At 46.7% G+C, this 17,871-nt stretch overlaps 1 protein-coding gene across 2 annotated transcripts in view; it reads right to left on the bottom strand.

Moving 5' to 3' along the window:
* Positions 1-14,836, bottom strand: part of VCAN (versican) — a 114,273-nt gene extending 99,437 nt beyond the window's left edge. The window contains exons 1-2 of one of the 2 annotated variants that reach the window (XM_054809554.1): positions 14,588-14,836; positions 6,558-6,633 (exon numbers count right to left, since the gene is read on the bottom strand). In XM_054809554.1, coding sequence (XP_054665529.1) covers positions 6,558-6,627 — 70 coding nt within the window. In that variant the 5' untranslated portion in view covers positions 6,628-6,633; positions 14,588-14,836. The remainder of the gene's footprint in view (positions 1-6,557; positions 6,634-14,587) is intronic. The other variant, XM_054809555.1, reaches the window with a different exon arrangement.
* Positions 14,837-17,871: the final 3,035 nt, after the last annotated feature.

The following is a 17,871-nucleotide window of genomic DNA, read 5'->3' as shown; positions in this document are numbered from 1 at the left end:
TGAAAAGTTCACATGGAATGGCTCTGTCTGAGCACATTTACCAGCAAGATGCTCACTCTGTGATTCAGGCATGCAGTGAGATTTTCATTCTTCCATTAACTTGTAAACAGAGACCAGTTATGGTACAACTCACTTCTAATAATTAAAGCAACTAATCACTTCATACACTTTGGGCCCAGACCTAGCAAGAATCTATTTGTAAAACAGGGAAAAATAAAAGCAGGTCCAATCTAGAACTGGAGACTGGAGAATTCACAAGGCTTGAAGACAATCCTGTAGAAGGTACTGAAGACTAAAGACTAGCTCAAAAACTTTGACCGCATACATATTTTTTTAGGGGGGAAAAAAAATTGAGTGTTTTTGTTTTAATTATTATTTCCACAAGGAAATAATAACTCACCTCACCTAGAGTCAATTGATCGCACTAGAACTAGAAAGGACTGATTTTATTCTGAAGATGTACAGTATGGAAACACCATTGCCTTTTATATAACCTTTAATTTCTTGAAACTTCACTGAGTTACAGTGGGGTAGAGATAAAGAAACAGAATGAATACTCAGTCTTATCAGTTATGATGGAATTACTGCCAAATTGCACAGGTGGGAGATTAAAATCAGTCTCAAAATATTTAGTATTTATTATGATCTCTTGTCATCTACATACATTACAGGAACTTCTTAAATGAAAAATGACCTAGTTATAATTATCCTGACTGACAGAATTTTAATAAACTTTTGAGAACATTGTTTCTGTTTATGAGTGATCTGGAATATCAGCACTGAACCCTGAGGAAATTTCCTCTCTTTAAAACTTGTGTCTTCACATCAGCAGACTGAAACCCTTGGCAAACAACATATATCGTAATGATATGCAAACTAGATCTGCCCTACATTGGGCTTCATCCCAGACTAGGAGACTATGTAGCTACAAACATGCCCATCTAACTGTAGAAATAAGCACTATTTGACAAGAGGAGTGGACAAGAAGAGGGGAAGAGAAGAGTGGACAAGAAGAGAGGACAAGCTTTTCCCTACTAAGAAAAATAAAACAATATTTGGTACTGAAACATAAGATTAAATGATGTTCCTGCACAGTTCCAAAAAGCTTGATTTCTTGCAGCTGGCCAAGTTAGCCAGTCAAGCAGAATTTACTGGCCAATGCAGAAAGTATCAATATCTTCTACGAATCCCTATAGCCTTTTTGTTCCTTTAGCATTTTCCCAGGGCTCATACTCCATGTCATATCTCCTTTTCAGCCACTATTAATGGTATGTGATAGACTATTCCTTAGAAGGGACATAAAATGAACAATACAAACAAAACATTCTGCAACTGTTTGGAAGACAAACTGAGAAAAGCAGGTATTTGACAACATTGTTCATACCATATCTTCACCTCGCCATGTAGGACCTAGAATACTTGTAACCTCACGTACTCTTAAACAAGAGGATGGTTTTGAAATTATTAAGCTGGTTGGCAATTAATATAAGCATTTTTTTCTGTTGCTAACTCATATGTATTACTCATGCATAATTAATTTATTAGGGAAAATACATAGACAATAAAGAAATAAAATACACAGGTCCAAATCACCTGGCCACAAACGTTCTTGGCAGAACTCCCAGCAAAGTCAATGGGAGATTTGTATAAAATGATGGAACTATGGAGTCGGGCCGAGAGCAGCAAAATGCAGTCAGATTATGGGCAGACTCGGTAGATAGCATGCCTTACAGTTGGGCATTTTTGCTGTGTTCCTCTGTTTAAATATTAAATATCTCCAGCATCGGAATAAGTAGCAGGAACAGAATGCAGAATGAAAACTTCTCCCATGAGATGTCCTGACAGAAGACAGTCCTGTCAGGTCTAACTTATCGGGTAGGATTTTGCCACAACTTATGACTGCCTTATTTTCTCCAAACCTAGAGCTATGGCTGTGCATTTGTATCAGTTTATCGTGAGGATGATGGCATGACTCTTTCTTTAAAAAAATAAAAATTGCAGCTTCCCTTTTCATGCTTTTGTCCCCAGCAAAACTGCCTTAGGTCCCCCCAGTTTACCATTTCAGCTGCAAAGTCAGTTTATCCTACCAATGACACATAGCTTGATATCTTTCTTCTGAAGTGGGAGACAAACTACAGAAGAACTTCTTGCTCGAGAACAAAGTCTCTTTCCCTAGAATTTGTACATTTTTTCTGTGGTAAATGTTATAAAACACTTAAAGTAGAAATCTAAAGAGAAAAAAAGGACAGAAATCTGCCCTTTTGTATTATATTAACGACAACAACCAGACCAGTAGGTCTGTAATGGACAAGAAGTCTAATGAAAAGAATACCCTACATGAAGTGCCGCTGCTTAGAGGAACAATTTTGCTATTTAATTAAGTTTAACTGAACAGAATGTTACTACTGAGCATGCAGACAAAAACCACATGCTTAAAGAATAAAAAATCTATATATATTAAGCCAAATTTATAAGAAAAAAAAATTGAATCTCATTTTTTAGTTCATCAACAACCTGCCTAGACATATGGTAAGCAATAGAAAGGATCAATGAAGTTATGTGTTCTGTTAATCTGACTACTAACACTGAGCCTAACAGAAGTCTTTTCATAGAATCACAGAACAGTTTGGGTTGAAAGGCACCTCAAAACCCATCTAGTTCCAACCCCCTTGCTGCAGGCAGGGACACCTTCCACTAGCCCAGGTTGCCCAAGCCCCATCCAACCTGGCCTTCAACGCTGCCAGGGAGCCAGGGGCAGCCACAGCTTCTCTGGGCAACCTGTGCCAGGGCCTCACCACCCTCACAGGGAAGAATTTCTTCCTTATATCTAATCTAAATCTATCCTCATTCATCTTAAGGCCATTACCCCTTGTCCTATCGCATTAATTATAAATCTTTTAATGTAGATGATGATAAATTAAAATGAATGCACCGCTTACACAAACTTGTATGAAACCCTGACAGCAGAGGTAACAGACTGAGACCCAACAAAAACACTCATTGAGTTCTTTACCAGGTGATTTGTGGTCTGAGCAAGCAAAGTAAGAGAAGGAGGCATAGAGTGATGAAGAAACAACTACTTACATATTCTGCAAGAAACTCACAGGAAACCAGGCAAATGTAAATCTCAGCTGTAGAACTCAACATAATGTATGCACACAACATAGGCATGCACACATGTATTTTATAGCACATATAGAACATAAACATAATCAGATAAACTGATGTTCAAACTGGCACATTATTTATATAACTTTGAAAGAACATACACACTGCAGTCTAGGGGATTTCTACTGTCTTCTGGATTACAGGGCTTTCACAAAAGCATACTCACCCATGGCATGACAAATAGTTGCTTAAAATGGGTAAGATAAACTCCAACATTGATCATAATCACAGAGTCCACCTTATAAACTACAATATCTTAACATCAGCTAGCTCAAAGTGAGTAAAAGCCACACTAGCAGTAGGTGTAAACCTTGCTCGTGAACTTCTGTCATTAATCCTTCACATGTATCAGAGCAAACAGCAAAGGTCTCGCAGAGGGGCACTCCCGTGACCCCAGAAGCTTACACCGTATTTCCTGCTGCCTTCCTGACACACATCTTCTGAGAATTTAAAGTCTTTAAGAAGCCATGCAAGACCATTCTCAATTTGCCCTCAAAGGAAAAACACTTTTGTTCCTACATAAAATGTAACAAGCACACCATGCAAACATGCTAGGTATTTATGAATGTGACCATTGATGAGAGCGGGAAAGAAAACAAAGATGGGAATAATGATTAGCGGTGAATCCATAAAACCTTGCATGCTTATAACTTGCTGTGTTCTAAATTAAGTTGCAGTTTTGTTATGACTTAATATTAAGACTTACAGATTCCAGAATTTACACTTTAAAAATTACTGCTGATTTTGACACATTTCCCATATGACTCTTGAAAGAAAAATTTTAAACTTTAAGAACAATTTTGCCTGAAAGCTTTTTAAAGGAAATATTGCAATGCACCACATTGAAGTGATTATTTAATTAAACTCAGTTAAAATACATGGAGTGATCCAATTCATTGGGGGAATTGAAGCATGGGAATTTGTGTTTCATGAAAGATTTCAAGGCCTCAATTTTATATTCAAATTCAGGATTTAAAAAGAAAAAAGGTGAAACTTAAGATGTCTAACTGTTCAAAATGCAGAAATATATTTTACTTTTAGAGGTTTTTTTAAACAAATTAATCAGCTGCACTTGGACATCTTCCACCATATCACGTTGCTGAAAGCCTCATCCGAGTCTCCTGTGAAGACAGGCTGAGAGAGCTGGGATTCTTCAGCCTGGAGAAGAGAAGGCTCCCAGGACACCTTATAGCAGCTTTCCAGCACCTAAAGGGGCCTACAGGAAAGCTGGAGAGGGACTGTTTACAAGGGCATGCAGTGACAGGACAAGGGGGAATGGCCTTAAGCTGAAGATTCAAGGCCAGGTTGGATGGGGTTTTGGGCAACCTGGTCCAGTGGAGGGTGTCCATGCCCACGGCAGAGGGGCTGGAACTGGATGGGCTTTGAGGTCCCTTCCAAACCAAACCATTCTGTGATTCTATGACTTTGAACACTTCTAGGGATGGGACATCCACAACTTCTCTGGGCAACCTGTTCCAGTGTCTCACCAACCTTACTGTAAAAAACTTGTTCCTTATGTCCAATCTAAACCTACCCTCTTTCAGTTAAAAACTGTTTCCCCTTGTCCTGCTTTGGTAAAAAGTCTCTCTCTATCTTTCTTATAAGCTCCCTTTAAGTCTAAGTGGCTTATCAAATAAAAATTCCCAAGTTCACTGTGCAGACTTACATTGCAAGTCCATGACCTCTTCTGACAATCACTTACTTTGCCTCTCCAAATGCTTCATACGAACAAATTATTAAATGTCAGCTGTGGATCCAAGATCCAGACATCAGTCTACACTTACAGACAGTTTAGTGTCAGCCCTCTATGAATAAGGAAATGGAAGCTCAGTTTTAGTGGCTTGCCCCCTCCTTGAAGCTTTGAGTCTGTTGTCCCTGAGGACAAGTCTAATCATCCTGGCCTGTTGTATGTTTAACGAAGAATGGAGAAACAAAACCAGTTTTAAGGAGGAAGTGATGGTAGGAAATAGTAAAGGATAGTGCTCCCAACCTGACTGAAGAAAAAAAAAACAACACTTTTTTTTGTTTGTTTTTTTAGGTGGCTCCACTAAGCACAATGGTCTTTTCCTTTATCTTACAGGATTACCTAAAAACTTTGCTAGAAACAGTATTCAAGCCGGGAAAAAGAAATGAGTACATCTGATTTTCCCAAAGGCTAAAATCAGTTTGAGGAGCTCCTGGAAAGAAAAGAATGTTCAAAAAAAAAAAAAAAAAAATCAAGAAAAATCTTGCTTTGAGGCTTGAGAAAGCTGTTATCCCAATTTTGTGAATCTGCAGCAGCTATAGGGACCTCTTCCTTACTAAAGGCTTGACTCAAACTTTCAAATAACCATGGCAACCACACATGAATACACACTTTAGTGTTAGCATGTAGTCACCAAGTAAAAAGGGGTCCTCATTTCCACCCAAACCAAAGACCTGCAGATGCCCTAACACGTCTTTGCTCCAGACCCCACCAGCCAAGGGACGTGCCACCAGGCTAGCTCATGCAGCCTCCCCACAACACGGGGCTGGCAGCCAGAATGCCCACTCCAGGAGGCATGTCCCCAACTGCTCCTTGACAGATCAATGCAGAAACTGGGGCTACTGTCTTCCCTTGTATCCCACCTGCATGTGGCACCTTTCACCCTGAATACAGAGAGGGTGTGAGCTGTGACCTATAGACCCAAAAGGCTGCTGTGGCACAACATACATAAGCCCATGCATTTGGATCTGACCGGGAGGTATGCCAAACCAGTATTCCTGTAGCCCAAAACCTCCCCCATTTCATTCACCACTTCTGCAGCCTGGCTAGGTCTGTCCCAGGAACCTGCTCCTGCTTCTGTGCTGCTGGCACTGCGCACTGCTCCCTCCCTGGCACCTGGCTGAAGCTCCCATGGAAGCTGTCTGCCCCCACTAAACTTAGCACCCCCCGTCAGCCCTCACCTCCTCTACTGCAAGCAGCTCCTTAGTGGATGATGGAAAATGAAGGTGTGAAACATACCTGGCCAACAGGTCCAACATTTCAGAAACATAGGTTAAAGGATTAAAATGCATTCTTGAATATTTGGAGAAGGCAATCTATTTTGCTTTACACAGTGTAATCCTATGGCATTTTCTTTATTATTACTTGAATTATAGTAATGGCACTTACAAACCTCAGCAGACATCTGACAGGCATGTAAAAACCTTGTCAAAAATATGCCCACACACCAAGGGTTTTCTGTGTAAATCAGTACGGTAATGAGGAGAACATGGGAACAAAGTTAGTGCAACAAAAACAGTGACACAGGCAAGACCAGAAACTGAATCTCCTGAATTCAGGTTGATGCCTGAGTCCTGGGAAATACCGTACTAACTGGACCACTAAAATGAATTTTAATGAATGGTTCTGTGTGTAACAGACTTACCTTTAGGTAGCGTATATGTTATAACTAACGTAGAGTACATCCATAAGATACTTTTTATACTTAACAACATCTTGACCTACAAATAAAGAACAAAGGAGTAAGTGGTTAGTATTGCATTGTGTCCTTATCAAGTGGTGTAACTCAGTACATCAATGTTTGTCATTGATATTAGAAGCAGTCATCTACTTAAAAGAGATGTTCAGCAGGACAGTGAATAATTCTTAATATGTCAATCTTCTGCCATTTTATTCACTGTTTTAAATTTATTCCCATATGGTGGTAGCAGTATATGCGTATAATCTGATGACTTGTTCCTGGTGTGGTGTTGCCAGTTCAGATCCAACCTCTGGGTAGTTTTATGTCCGTAACACAACTACCCATCATTTAGCAACAGCAAACAACCTGGTTCATGTCAGAAGGGGCTCCCATGGCAAGCTTCTCATGAATTTTGATAGTGAGTCATTGTACACACGATGATCCTTCCCATCTGCAAGTAGGTTGCCAGATGACTTCCTGCTCTCAAGAGTTCACCATATAATATTTTATGGTGGAAATTTGTTATAATGATAATGTGTCCCTATTGAATACAGATTCATAATGAGTTTCAGGTTATTGAGTTCAGAGTGATACTCAGACATGTCAGTTCCCTTTGGGTTTGCTTCTCACTTCCTTTACAGACTCCACCTTTTAACAGCTGAAAAGTCCTCCACATATATCATATGCACATAACAATATATTGCATGTTCATAATAGTATATATTCATTTTTATTCCAGTTCTTAGTTACACACGTTGAATCTGTAAATATCTTGAAAATTGGAAAAGTACACTAACAAAAGCATTACAAGTCCCATAAACGTCAACTACTATAAAGGGTCTATAAATAGTCCCTCCTCCATACAGTTACACATTTGTACTATCTAGCCAACATAAGAAATAACTTTCAGCAATAGTTTATCAAACACTGCCATTGAAAAAATTTTATCACAAAATCCTGAGTTTCCTGATATTGCTGTCAAAATATGCTACTTGGGTTCTTTACTTGGGCCAGTAACCTGAACTGATAGGTTTTTTCCTGTCCAAGAGAGAATACAGTTGAACTGCTTTAAGGAACAGTGAAACAGAGATTTAATAGATATGCATCTGTGTTATAACTACGGAACTTGTATTGCACATAGGCATTTTAGCATTTTCACGTTAGCATTTCAGTTCTTTAGTACTTACATATAATGCTTTAGGGTGAAAACATTAACTAATACATTGAAAAACCTCTACAAACTATACTGAACTTGATAGCAACATACAGAGAAACATCTTCAGAAAAACTACTGGTGACGTGTTCAGTCTCAGGAAAGTTTTCTCCACAGCTTACAGCTGCAGTCCAAACTTCACATGGGTCTGTGTGAATTGGCATCTATCCTGTAATGGCTGAACAGTTCAGAAAAGATGCAAAACATCTCAAACCAAGCCTTTCCAATGAGGCAATCTCTAACATAACAGGATCATGTTAAAAATTCCCACCCAAAAGGGCTGAAAACCCAAGAGCTTTTCATTCCCTATACGTGGATGGCCAGAGTCGGCTGGTTGCACTGGGAAACATATGCTGCAACCTATTCCCAGGGCGTGGAGGAAAGAATACAGCTGCTTTCCGTAGAGCAAACTGCGCGCTGCCAAAGACGCCCCATCTCTGCTTCAGCCATTCAATAGAGCTGAGTGTATAATGTGATATCACTTATTTTGCAATATTATCTTCATGGAATTTGCGCTTTTTATGACTAAACCCCAAACAAGAACTGGGACTTCTTTGACTTGATTCAGTTTGAGCCCTACCTGCCATAAAGCTTTTCCTGAAGACTCTAACACATACCTCCAGCCAGAGTTTTATTTCTCCCTGCACTTACACAAGCCAAACTGTACATGGAAAACACAGTGTCTATTTAACAGCTAACTTTAAAAATCTGTACTGTGCCCTGGTATACTATGTATGCCCTAATAATTTCCTGTAGAAGGTCGTTATCACTGAGGAGGTTGCACAAGATAAGAGCTGCAGACATCTAAGTCCTTTTGACGCAATGGACCAGCTCTGAAATACAGACACGTGTTTGCTTAGATAAACACTTAAATGATCCTCATTATTACGCAACATTTAAAAAAATGAGAAGTCACACTAAGCCTACAGATGTGCACGGACCAGAAGGCTCTTCAAGCAACCCTCATATCCTGAAACTGCTGGAAGCCTCAAGCTCCAAAATCACTGCAGACCAGTTCCTTCAGTAACACAAGCTCTCTGAAGAGAGCAGAAAAAGACCAACAGACTTCTCTACCTTCAAAGGCAGTGAATGCTGGACCTGCCTGCAAGACAATGCAAAATCCCTGGCCCACGTGAAAGCAGAGCGGCTCCAGACCTTCTTTTGAGATGTTCTGTCCCCATGTGTTTCCCATGTGTCGCACATGGGCTACATCAATAGCTAAACAAAAATCTAGAACAAACTGTTTACAAGTTTAGCTTTCCATGTTTACCCATGTGCTTTATCTCCCTCCACCCCCAGAAGGCAACCTTGGATTTTGGGACCAGAAACAAGGGAATCCAAGAAATTTGCCAAGAAAAGGAATAATGGATTTTCTTTTTCCTAGAAGATGGGCGTGCTGCACCTAAACAGCACCGGCCGTGCCCAGGAGTACTTGTGTACTTGGCACATGCCTATGGGAGGCCTGCTACCCGCAGAAGCTCATTGCAATACTGTCATGACAAGAGGTGGTGGAACGGCTTCTACATTTCGTAAGACAACAACCCTGCTGCTATGCTCAGAGCCAGCTGAGAGCTCTGAACATGAGCTGCTGCCCTACACTCCAGGTCCAGAGTACAGGGAGAACCTCATCTTCCCACTCCTCTCCACTTTGCGCACAAGCACAGAGCACTGATCCTCCAATGTCGTGTTGGCGACAGCATTACAAGTGCAATTTGAGGAATCTTACTGAAAAAAAACCCTCACATCTTCAGCTTCCAGTCACTAAACACAATACATACACCCATGATTAAATATGAAAACAGAAAGACAACTGTGGAAGGATAATTTTTGAGACACCCTGTGATTCCTGAACGCAACCGTCACTACAGAAGAGAGCATTCACGACTGTGATGGCTACTTAGCCTTTTACTGAGCAGAGCACGAATTACACCTGCTGCACCAAAAGCTCAGATAGCTGAAAAAAATGTCACTGTTTGAGCATGGAGCTTAATATGAGACACCTGCCAAAAATCCCCACCCAACTCTTGGAAAATCATCTCTCAACCTTTTCTTTTTCCTAAATCTCCTCTGCCCTGATGTCCTTATTCAAGCAATGGAAAATGTTGGGGGAAAGGTCCAATTTTCAGCCTTTAGGCTCACGAGTATGATTCCCATGCAACAGTCCATGCACGAGGGTTTTCACACTCTGGTCCTTGGTGGGCTCCCATAAACACTCCTGGGTTACTGAGTGCCGTTCCACTACAGCTGCCAGAGTTATATGTGCAATTACCTCCTCCACCTTTTCCAAACAACAGCAGTACCTCACTCAGCCATCCAGGGCAGCCTAGCTTAGGAGAAAGCAGAACTCTGCAGATTCAGTGCCACCAATCCTCCTCAAGAGCCACAGGCAAGGCAGAGGCTGCTGCTTACACCTGGCACCCCCAATTCCCGTTCGTTCACCGCTATCAGATGTGACTGCTCCTGCCTCCTCCCCTCTTAAAGGCAGAGGCTGCAGCTGACTGTGCTCCCTTGTAGCCTCCTGAGCAAAATCCCTGCTCTAAAATTGGTTTGTATATCCCATTCCAGCACTCTGCAGTTTACAAAGGCCTCTGCTGGCTGGCTGCCATACTGCCCCTAAGTCCACTGTAATTAGCCAAAATCCTTCTAACCGTACCTTTTTTCATGAGGTGGTTGGTGGTTTTTTTCCCCCCTTACTGTCACTTCACCTAGAGTAAGAGGAAGCCATAATATTATGGACACAGTAAGAAAATCCTGCCAACTAAAGACTGCAAGACTTGAGTAAGTGTTTAATTTCCACCTTCTGTTAAAAAAAGTATCTCACTTAATGTGACCAGACTCAGGTTGCCTGCTGGCTAGTTTCCAGCTGCACTGATCCATTTTATTAGGAGCTACTACAGGCAGACCAATCTACAGTAGTAATTTGCACTACATTTTTAAACTGGATGCAACCCTGAGCACAACGTCTTTTAACCAAAGATGCCAAGTCCTCGACAAAGTTCACATCTTTAAAAAATAGCAGCAGAGGTTCTCTCTGTGGGGAGAGAGCAGGGCTCCTATTTTTGCAGGCACTGCTACCTTCCCTCACTACAGCAAAAACTCACAGGAGCAATAAGTTCTGATCAAATTCCAGCTCGTGTTTAGTTTACAATGTAAGCTTGACCTCACACCAGTGCTATTTTAATTTAACCAGATGGGACATCATCATGTCTCTCTGTTTTAAACTACCCAGGTTAACAAAGACAGTCAACTGTCCTGGTGTGGAGCAGACTAAAATCTACTGTCTAAAAACTATTCCAAATTTCTCTAAAGTTGGGACAACAAGAAATCAGCTACTTTCATGGAGGTGACGCTGTCTTTGAAGGCTGCGGCTTCTCAGGTCACACTGAGATTGATTCAGCACATGCTCTGTAGCTGTATTGTGAAAGCTGGACATGTTCCTTAAATATGTAAAAAGCAGCCTCTGCCCATTGACCCTCCTTGCCTGCATAGTGAAAGCCAGGTTCACATAAAAAAATTCAAAAACAAAGAAAAAAAAAGGAGGGGGGGAAACCCTAACAGAACCTGGCACTACAGAAGTGAATTGAGGTTGCTGCTCCTACTAATGGGTAAAACAATAAATTACATATCTTTCCAGGGAAACCCTGGCAAGCTATCAATGACCGACCCCAGACATAGCACACCTCTTGCCACCTTCCGAGCTCTGCCCAAAACCTTCACAGCTGCTATCCTTTCTCAAATGCACACAGTCTGCACTTTCTTTTGCTTTCGCAGTCCTTTGATCATTTTATGCGATCTGACTGTTAACTGCTGACATGTATCAAGCTCACTGTAAGTGCTGCCTAATTAACTTTGCCAGATTCACCACATCTCTGCCATGTGATTAATTAGTCCGCTGTGCTGCCACATGGCAGAGTCAGCCTGCATCTGATTCATCAGTGGCATCTGCTTAGCCCATTATCACTTGCAAAGGTCCACCCAAGGCCCCCAAGAAGGTCCTAGTGGCATCGGCATCATCCCTTCCTCACCACCTCCAGCACCAGCAGCTACAGGGGGAACTCTTCCCATGCTGGAGCCTCAACAGGCGAGAGCAACGCTGCCTCCAGCCCCAAGTGCAGGCAGGGGCGCAGACGGGAAAAGTGACCAGAGCACAGCGTGTTCTGGCGCTCCTCACTCTGGCAGCTGCCGAGAAGCTGCTGCCTGAGGACATCCCTCCCAGGCCTCCGCTAATTTATGCCAGAAGCGGCTCTGGGCTCTCAGACGGCCTCACAGAGAGACAGTGGAAAATTGTCGGAGGCAGCATGTGGAGCGAGGTCCCAGGGCTCACGTGCCTGCAGAGCCACATGCACCCCCATGCTCCTTCCAGCATCACCCCAAAGGCAGGCTCTGCCTTCTCGCCTGCCAGCCTGCGTTCCAGGGTACCTCTTCTGCCCCACCTCTCCCCAGCACCCACACCACCGGCACAGTGAAGGGATCGAGAGGCATGCGTGAGGAGCAGCAATGGGAAAAAGATGTAAAGATGCAGCTCGCAGTGCCCGCGGGCACGACTCCGTACCACCATCACGAGGCTCAGCACAAGGACCAGTATGCTGGCTGGACGAGGGTTTCCTCAAGCAGGTCTTATGGGCTCGTCCGGCGTCGGCACTGGGCACTCAGGAGGCTGCGAGTGCTCTTAACCCCCCTCAGCGGGTCCGCCCGGCGGTGTCACTGACAGGACCAGCGTCCCCGGGCCCGCCTCACACCCTCAGCCCGGGGCGCTGGGAGAGACCGGCCGGAGGCGGGAAACCCGCCGGACACGCCCCGCTGTCAAACAGCACCCGACGGGCGGCCGTCGACGGCGTCGGCTCCCGCGTCGGTCCGGGGAGCGGGAGGAACAAGCCCGAAATGCCGTGGCGACAATTTTTAAAAAATATTTTATTATAATGATGATTTTTTTTCCCCCCTCCTCTTTAAGGTGAGGGAAACCGGAGCCCTCTGGCGGGAAACGAGCGACTACGGAAACGACGAGCCCGCCGCGGGCCGCCAGGGGGCGCCGTGGTGCCGCCGCCGCGCCCGTCCCGTTCCTCGAGAGCGGCCGGGGCCGCGCCCGCCTGTGGCTGGACCCTGTGGCGGGACCCCCCGGCCCCGGCCCGCCGCTCCCCGCCAACCCCCGCCTGCCTTTCCCCCTTCCGCCCGCCTGGACGCCCCCCCACCCCACCCCACCCCCCGGCGGATCCAGGACGCCTCTGAGCAGCGGCCGTCGGCGACTCCCACAGCCGAGCTCCGGCAGAGCCTCTCGCCCCTGCCCCGCCCGGCAGCACGTCCCGGGGGCGGCCGGGTCCGCCCCGCCAGCGCGCATCGTTGCCAGAGCAAGGGCTCCCCGCCGGGCGCTGCGCCCCTCTCGCTCCGCCAAGTCTTACTCACTCCTTTTGGGAGGGAAACTTCCCCTTTCGCTCAGCCTTTTTAAGAAAAAAAAAAAAAAAGAAAAAGAGAAAAAGAAGAAAAAAAAGGAAAAAATCCTCAAAAAAAACCCCAAACCCACCCAACATTCACACTCTTCCATCCTGGGATAGGCTTCTGCAACACGTTTCAACACTCGTTCCTTTTTTTTTTTTTTAAAGAAAAGATAAAAAAAATAAAGAAAAAGGAAAGAAAAGCCATCGGGGCTTAATCCCGAAAGCCGGTGCCCAGAGGGAGAGGGGGTGGCCTGGGAGGACGTGACAAGGGGGACAATGAGGGCTGGCCCCGGCCCCCGCCCGCTCCCGGTCGCCCCTTTGTGCGGGGACGGTGCCTCGGGGCCGCCCGGGCGGGGGCCGGATGGAGGCTGCCTGCGGCGCCCCATGCCCTGCCGCGGGGATCCCGACCCGATGCCGCCACACACACACACACACACCCGCTTTTTTCCCGCCGTCGAAACTCCCTTAATTCCTTCCACGATGCTCTCACTTTTTCTTTGTAAAACAAAGGCGAAATCCCGAGGAACAGAGAGGGAAGGCAGTGCCCGTGCCCCGAGAAGCTGGCCGTGGGTGTAAAAGGGGGCGTTTTGCTCCACTGACCTTGTGATCCTTCTCCTCACCCACCGCCCCCCTTTCAGCAATGAAAATGTGGCTCAGAGGACGCCCGCTCTCCGTCTCCTCTGGAGAGATGCTGTACGAGCACCTCAGCCCCGCTCTGCCCTGTGAGCAGCTTTCCAGGAACATCAGGGGAAGGAGAGGGAAGGGAAAAAAAAGGGAGGGTGGGGGGTGAGGGGAACACACAAGAGCGGAGGAGACCGAGCACACGCAGGAAAACCTGGTGGCCGGAGGGAAGGTCCATTCTTGTCGCTCCTGCCACACAGGCGCTTTGTGTATTTAATACCCGTACGAAATAGCTTCCTCCTTTCTCCCTCCTGAGCCCCGTCGCACACCAAGGTGCAGCTCTACCTTCCCGGCCATTCAAACAACCAGTACCAAAGACTTCTGTCAGGGCTCCCACCCCAAAGTCTTTTATTTCCTAGTTTTCTTTGTTCTCCTCTTTGCACCAGGGGATTTTTGTGGGTCCCCGAGCATCCCTTCTCCTCTCTCCCTGCGTGTGGTTGAACTTACCCCCGGTTGTTTAAATTCACCAATCATCGCTATTCTGTCCCGCTTACGGTTTGCGGTTCAACTCTTTGTCCTTACAAGTACCAGCAGTAAAACAACCGTTTTAAATCTTACACTAGGTGTTTGCTGGCAATCATATGTAAAGAAAAAAAGAAAAGGGAAAAGAAAAAACCCAAACAAAAAACCCCCAAAAAACCAACCCGCATTAACAGAGTTATAGTTACCTTAAAAGGTAGCGTATTGCAGAGATTGCAAAAAATCACAACGTGGTGGCTAGGCTAGTCCAGAGATCCCAGTGGCCGCATGAAAGAGTAAATCCCCTCGTTAGCGCTGGAAGGAGACGGTGATTCCGGGGTCTCCCCTTCTCCCAGAACTCGGTCTCCCCTCCCTCCCCGCCGGCGAGCACCTGACTCCGAGCTGCGGAGCCTGAGCTGAGTTGTGAGCAAAGGGAGCTCGCCTGCAAGTTCAAATGCGAGCCTCAGCCACCGATCATTATTATATCGTTGTACCGTCAGCGCTGCAGAGGAGGGGCGCTGGCTCGGGGAGAGGAGGGTTCACAAGCTCTGCAAGAGCCTCCTTGCAATTTGCAAAGCTCCTACAGCTGCTGGGCGCAGGAGAGCCCCAAGCGCCTGCCTCCGCTGAGCGGCGCGCCCCAGTCGTCCCCCCCACACACACACCGCCCCGGCCCGGCCGCCCCCTCGGAGAGCCCTCGGGGCCCCGCAGACCCCAGCCCGGGAGCGGCCCCAAAAGTACCGGGGAACTGCAGCCCGTGCGGCGGGACGGGTCCCTTCGCTCGCCCGGTATCGGTCCTCTGGAGAGGGGCAAGCGGGTGCGAAAGGCGCATTGTTCCCCAATTAAACAATTAACCGGGAAGAGAATGGAGAGACCTCCTCCACCCTGGCTCCCCGAAGCCGGTTGAAATGGGGGAAAGTGACTGGGACCGAAATCCCTTTTTCCCCTTTGCCTCCCCAATCTCAGCGGAGGTTGCAATGAAAGAATATATCGGTGCTTGTTCCAAACTTCCCCTGCCGGTGCCAATTCACAGGCAGTCTCACATCAGCAGCCTCCCGATCCAAGCTTCTCCACCCTAGTTTTACGCATCTCCAGCCACTTTTTCTTCTTTTTCCCCTTTTTTTATAAGATTAGACTCTGCATTTGCTGTCCAAACCTCTCAGAGATGAAGTCATAAGCAGAACTCTAAACCACCCTTTTACAAGGGAAGTTCACCAATTAATACAGGGTCTGCTGTGCTCCTCCGGCAGCTCCTTTCCCAAAATGTACCTATCTTGGTATGTGGTAGACGCTTAAAGGCACCCTTCACCAGGCACAAAATGCTGGCAAAAGCAGTGCCTCTGGCGTTCTCCCTCTCAGAGGAGCGTGTGTGCCACAATCTCTCCCTTCTCCAGGAAGGTGTAAATCCGGAGCCAAAAAAGAAAAACCTGGAGAAATAGGTGTGTCCGATCACACCGCTCTGGGCACGTTTTTGGCAGCCCCAGGTACAACTGCTAGGAAGAGACAGGAGGAGTTTTCCTTCAGTGCCTCTCGCTGTTACTTTTCCAGCTACTCTGGTCCCCAGAGTTATGCTGGCAGAGGGTTTGAAACAAGCCCAAAGCCCTCATTTCTAAAGACAGCCCTTGGTGCTGAGTTGGAGGAGCGGGAGGTGGAAGAGAAGACAGCCAAGCAGAGGGAAATGGAGACTTGGTGGCTTAAACCAGATCAGGTTTACGTGAGCTGTGGCCTGGGTGTGAATGGAGCTGGACCGCTGGGTGAAATCCTTATCTCACCTTTACAGAGCTTGTTGGTCTTTCCTCCTTAAATAGGGTAAATCCACAATTGCTTACTTGCTACCCAGAGCATTGAAGAGAGGCTGATCCCCTTCTCCTGTGTGAACATAAACAGTGTGCAGCAGCCTCCCTACCACTGCCACCCCCCTGGCACTGATCCCTCCAGCTCCTCTTGCATGGGTCGGTCCCTACACGGCACGCATGCCTCCTGGGCAACACCCTGTCAAGACAGACTGGACCTGCTTCAGGTTGGGTTGTGAGTTTCTCAATTCTTAAATCTTGTGCGGTGGAACAGTTGACAGAAATGCAACTCTGTGCTTTCAAACAGGCACAATAAAGAGTTGCAGGCATATTTTTGAGGCTTTTTGATGCAAAATCACACAAAGGCATTGCAGTTAATACTAAATCACGGGAAGGGGGTTGTCAGAGTTAACTCCATTCTTTTCTAGCCTGGTCTTCCCTGCCTCGCCATGTGTAGACAGCAACCCTCACTGCTGAGGCTGTGCACGCTTCCTCTGCACAATGTTGTGGTGAAAGGAGAAAACTAACATTGAATTTCTCCGACATTGGTTCAGACAAGCCCTCCCAGACGTAAAGGGGTTGTGTGAGATGCATGGTTAGGGCACTGTTCCCTCTCCCCATACAATCTCAGCCCGTTCTCGGGCTGCAGGTGCAACCCTTTGAGGACATATGCATAAAGCGAGAATCTCTGGACAAATCCTCTCCTTCCACCAGTTCCAGTGGCCCATTCCCTTTTCTGGATACCACCATTCCAGGCCTCAGAACAGGAGGGCAGGACATACCCTGTGTCATCAGGCATCTCCCCTACACCAGGCCACGCTCCAAGATAAATGGGGAATTCGTAACTGATCAGGCACCACAGCAAACTGAAGGTAGCTAGGTTGTCCCCTCTAGCCTCCACCACTCGCCCCATCTTTCCAGCTTCATCTGTTCTTACTCCACTCCCTGCCTTGGCTTCAGGCAGGAGGGGTGATTCCCCTCAAAGCAGAAGCCACCTCTGCAGCCCTGGTCTTGCTTCTCCATCACCTGTTGACTCTTGGCCACTGGAGATTGAACAACTTCTCCTGGCAAAGGAAGGGAAGAGAAGTCGGTGCCTCTGCTGTCCCTACCGTGTGGAGATGCCTGCTCTCCTGCAGAGTTGAGCTATCTTCTTGCAGCTGTGGCTGCCCCTGGAGCAAGTGGGACAACCCCAAGAGGGGAAGTTGCAGTTGTCTGTGCCTGCTGGGACAGCCGCTGTGCCAGGGGTCCAGCTGAAGAGCTGGCTACCCCTCCTGGGGACGGGGAGATACTGAATGACCAGAAATTTCGGGGGGAAAGGGCACCATACTCTGCCTACAGGCACCACCAAGAAGCAACTAAGAGTTAAACCCCGGGGCTAACCCAGCCTCAGGGCTACTTTCTTGCATCCGTTGTTTCAAGACGGGAAAGAAAAGCAATTATTTTTAAAGACCTTCCCCCCCCTCCCCTTTCTTCTCCCACCCCCCAAACGCCGGAGCCCCGATGGGAACCGGACGATCAAGCCGCTCATACACGGAGCTGGGAAGAAAGCGGAGGATGCAGAAACCACCCCCTTCACCCCCCCACCCCCGCCCTGTTCCTCCTCTTCTTCCTTCTCCTCCTCCTCCTCCTCCTCCTCCCCCCCCCCGCCCCGGGCTCCCGCGGCCCCGCTCCGCTCGCCCCCGGCGCGGAGCTCCCGGCGCCCC

This window comes from Grus americana, chromosome Z (genome assembly GCF_028858705.1).
Source record: "Grus americana isolate bGruAme1 chromosome Z, bGruAme1.mat, whole genome shotgun sequence".
NCBI classification, from domain to species: Eukaryota; Metazoa; Chordata; class Aves; order Gruiformes; family Gruidae; genus Grus; species Grus americana.
The sequence above is the reverse complement of the archived record's forward strand: the minus strand, read 5'-3'. Positions and strand labels throughout refer to the sequence as shown.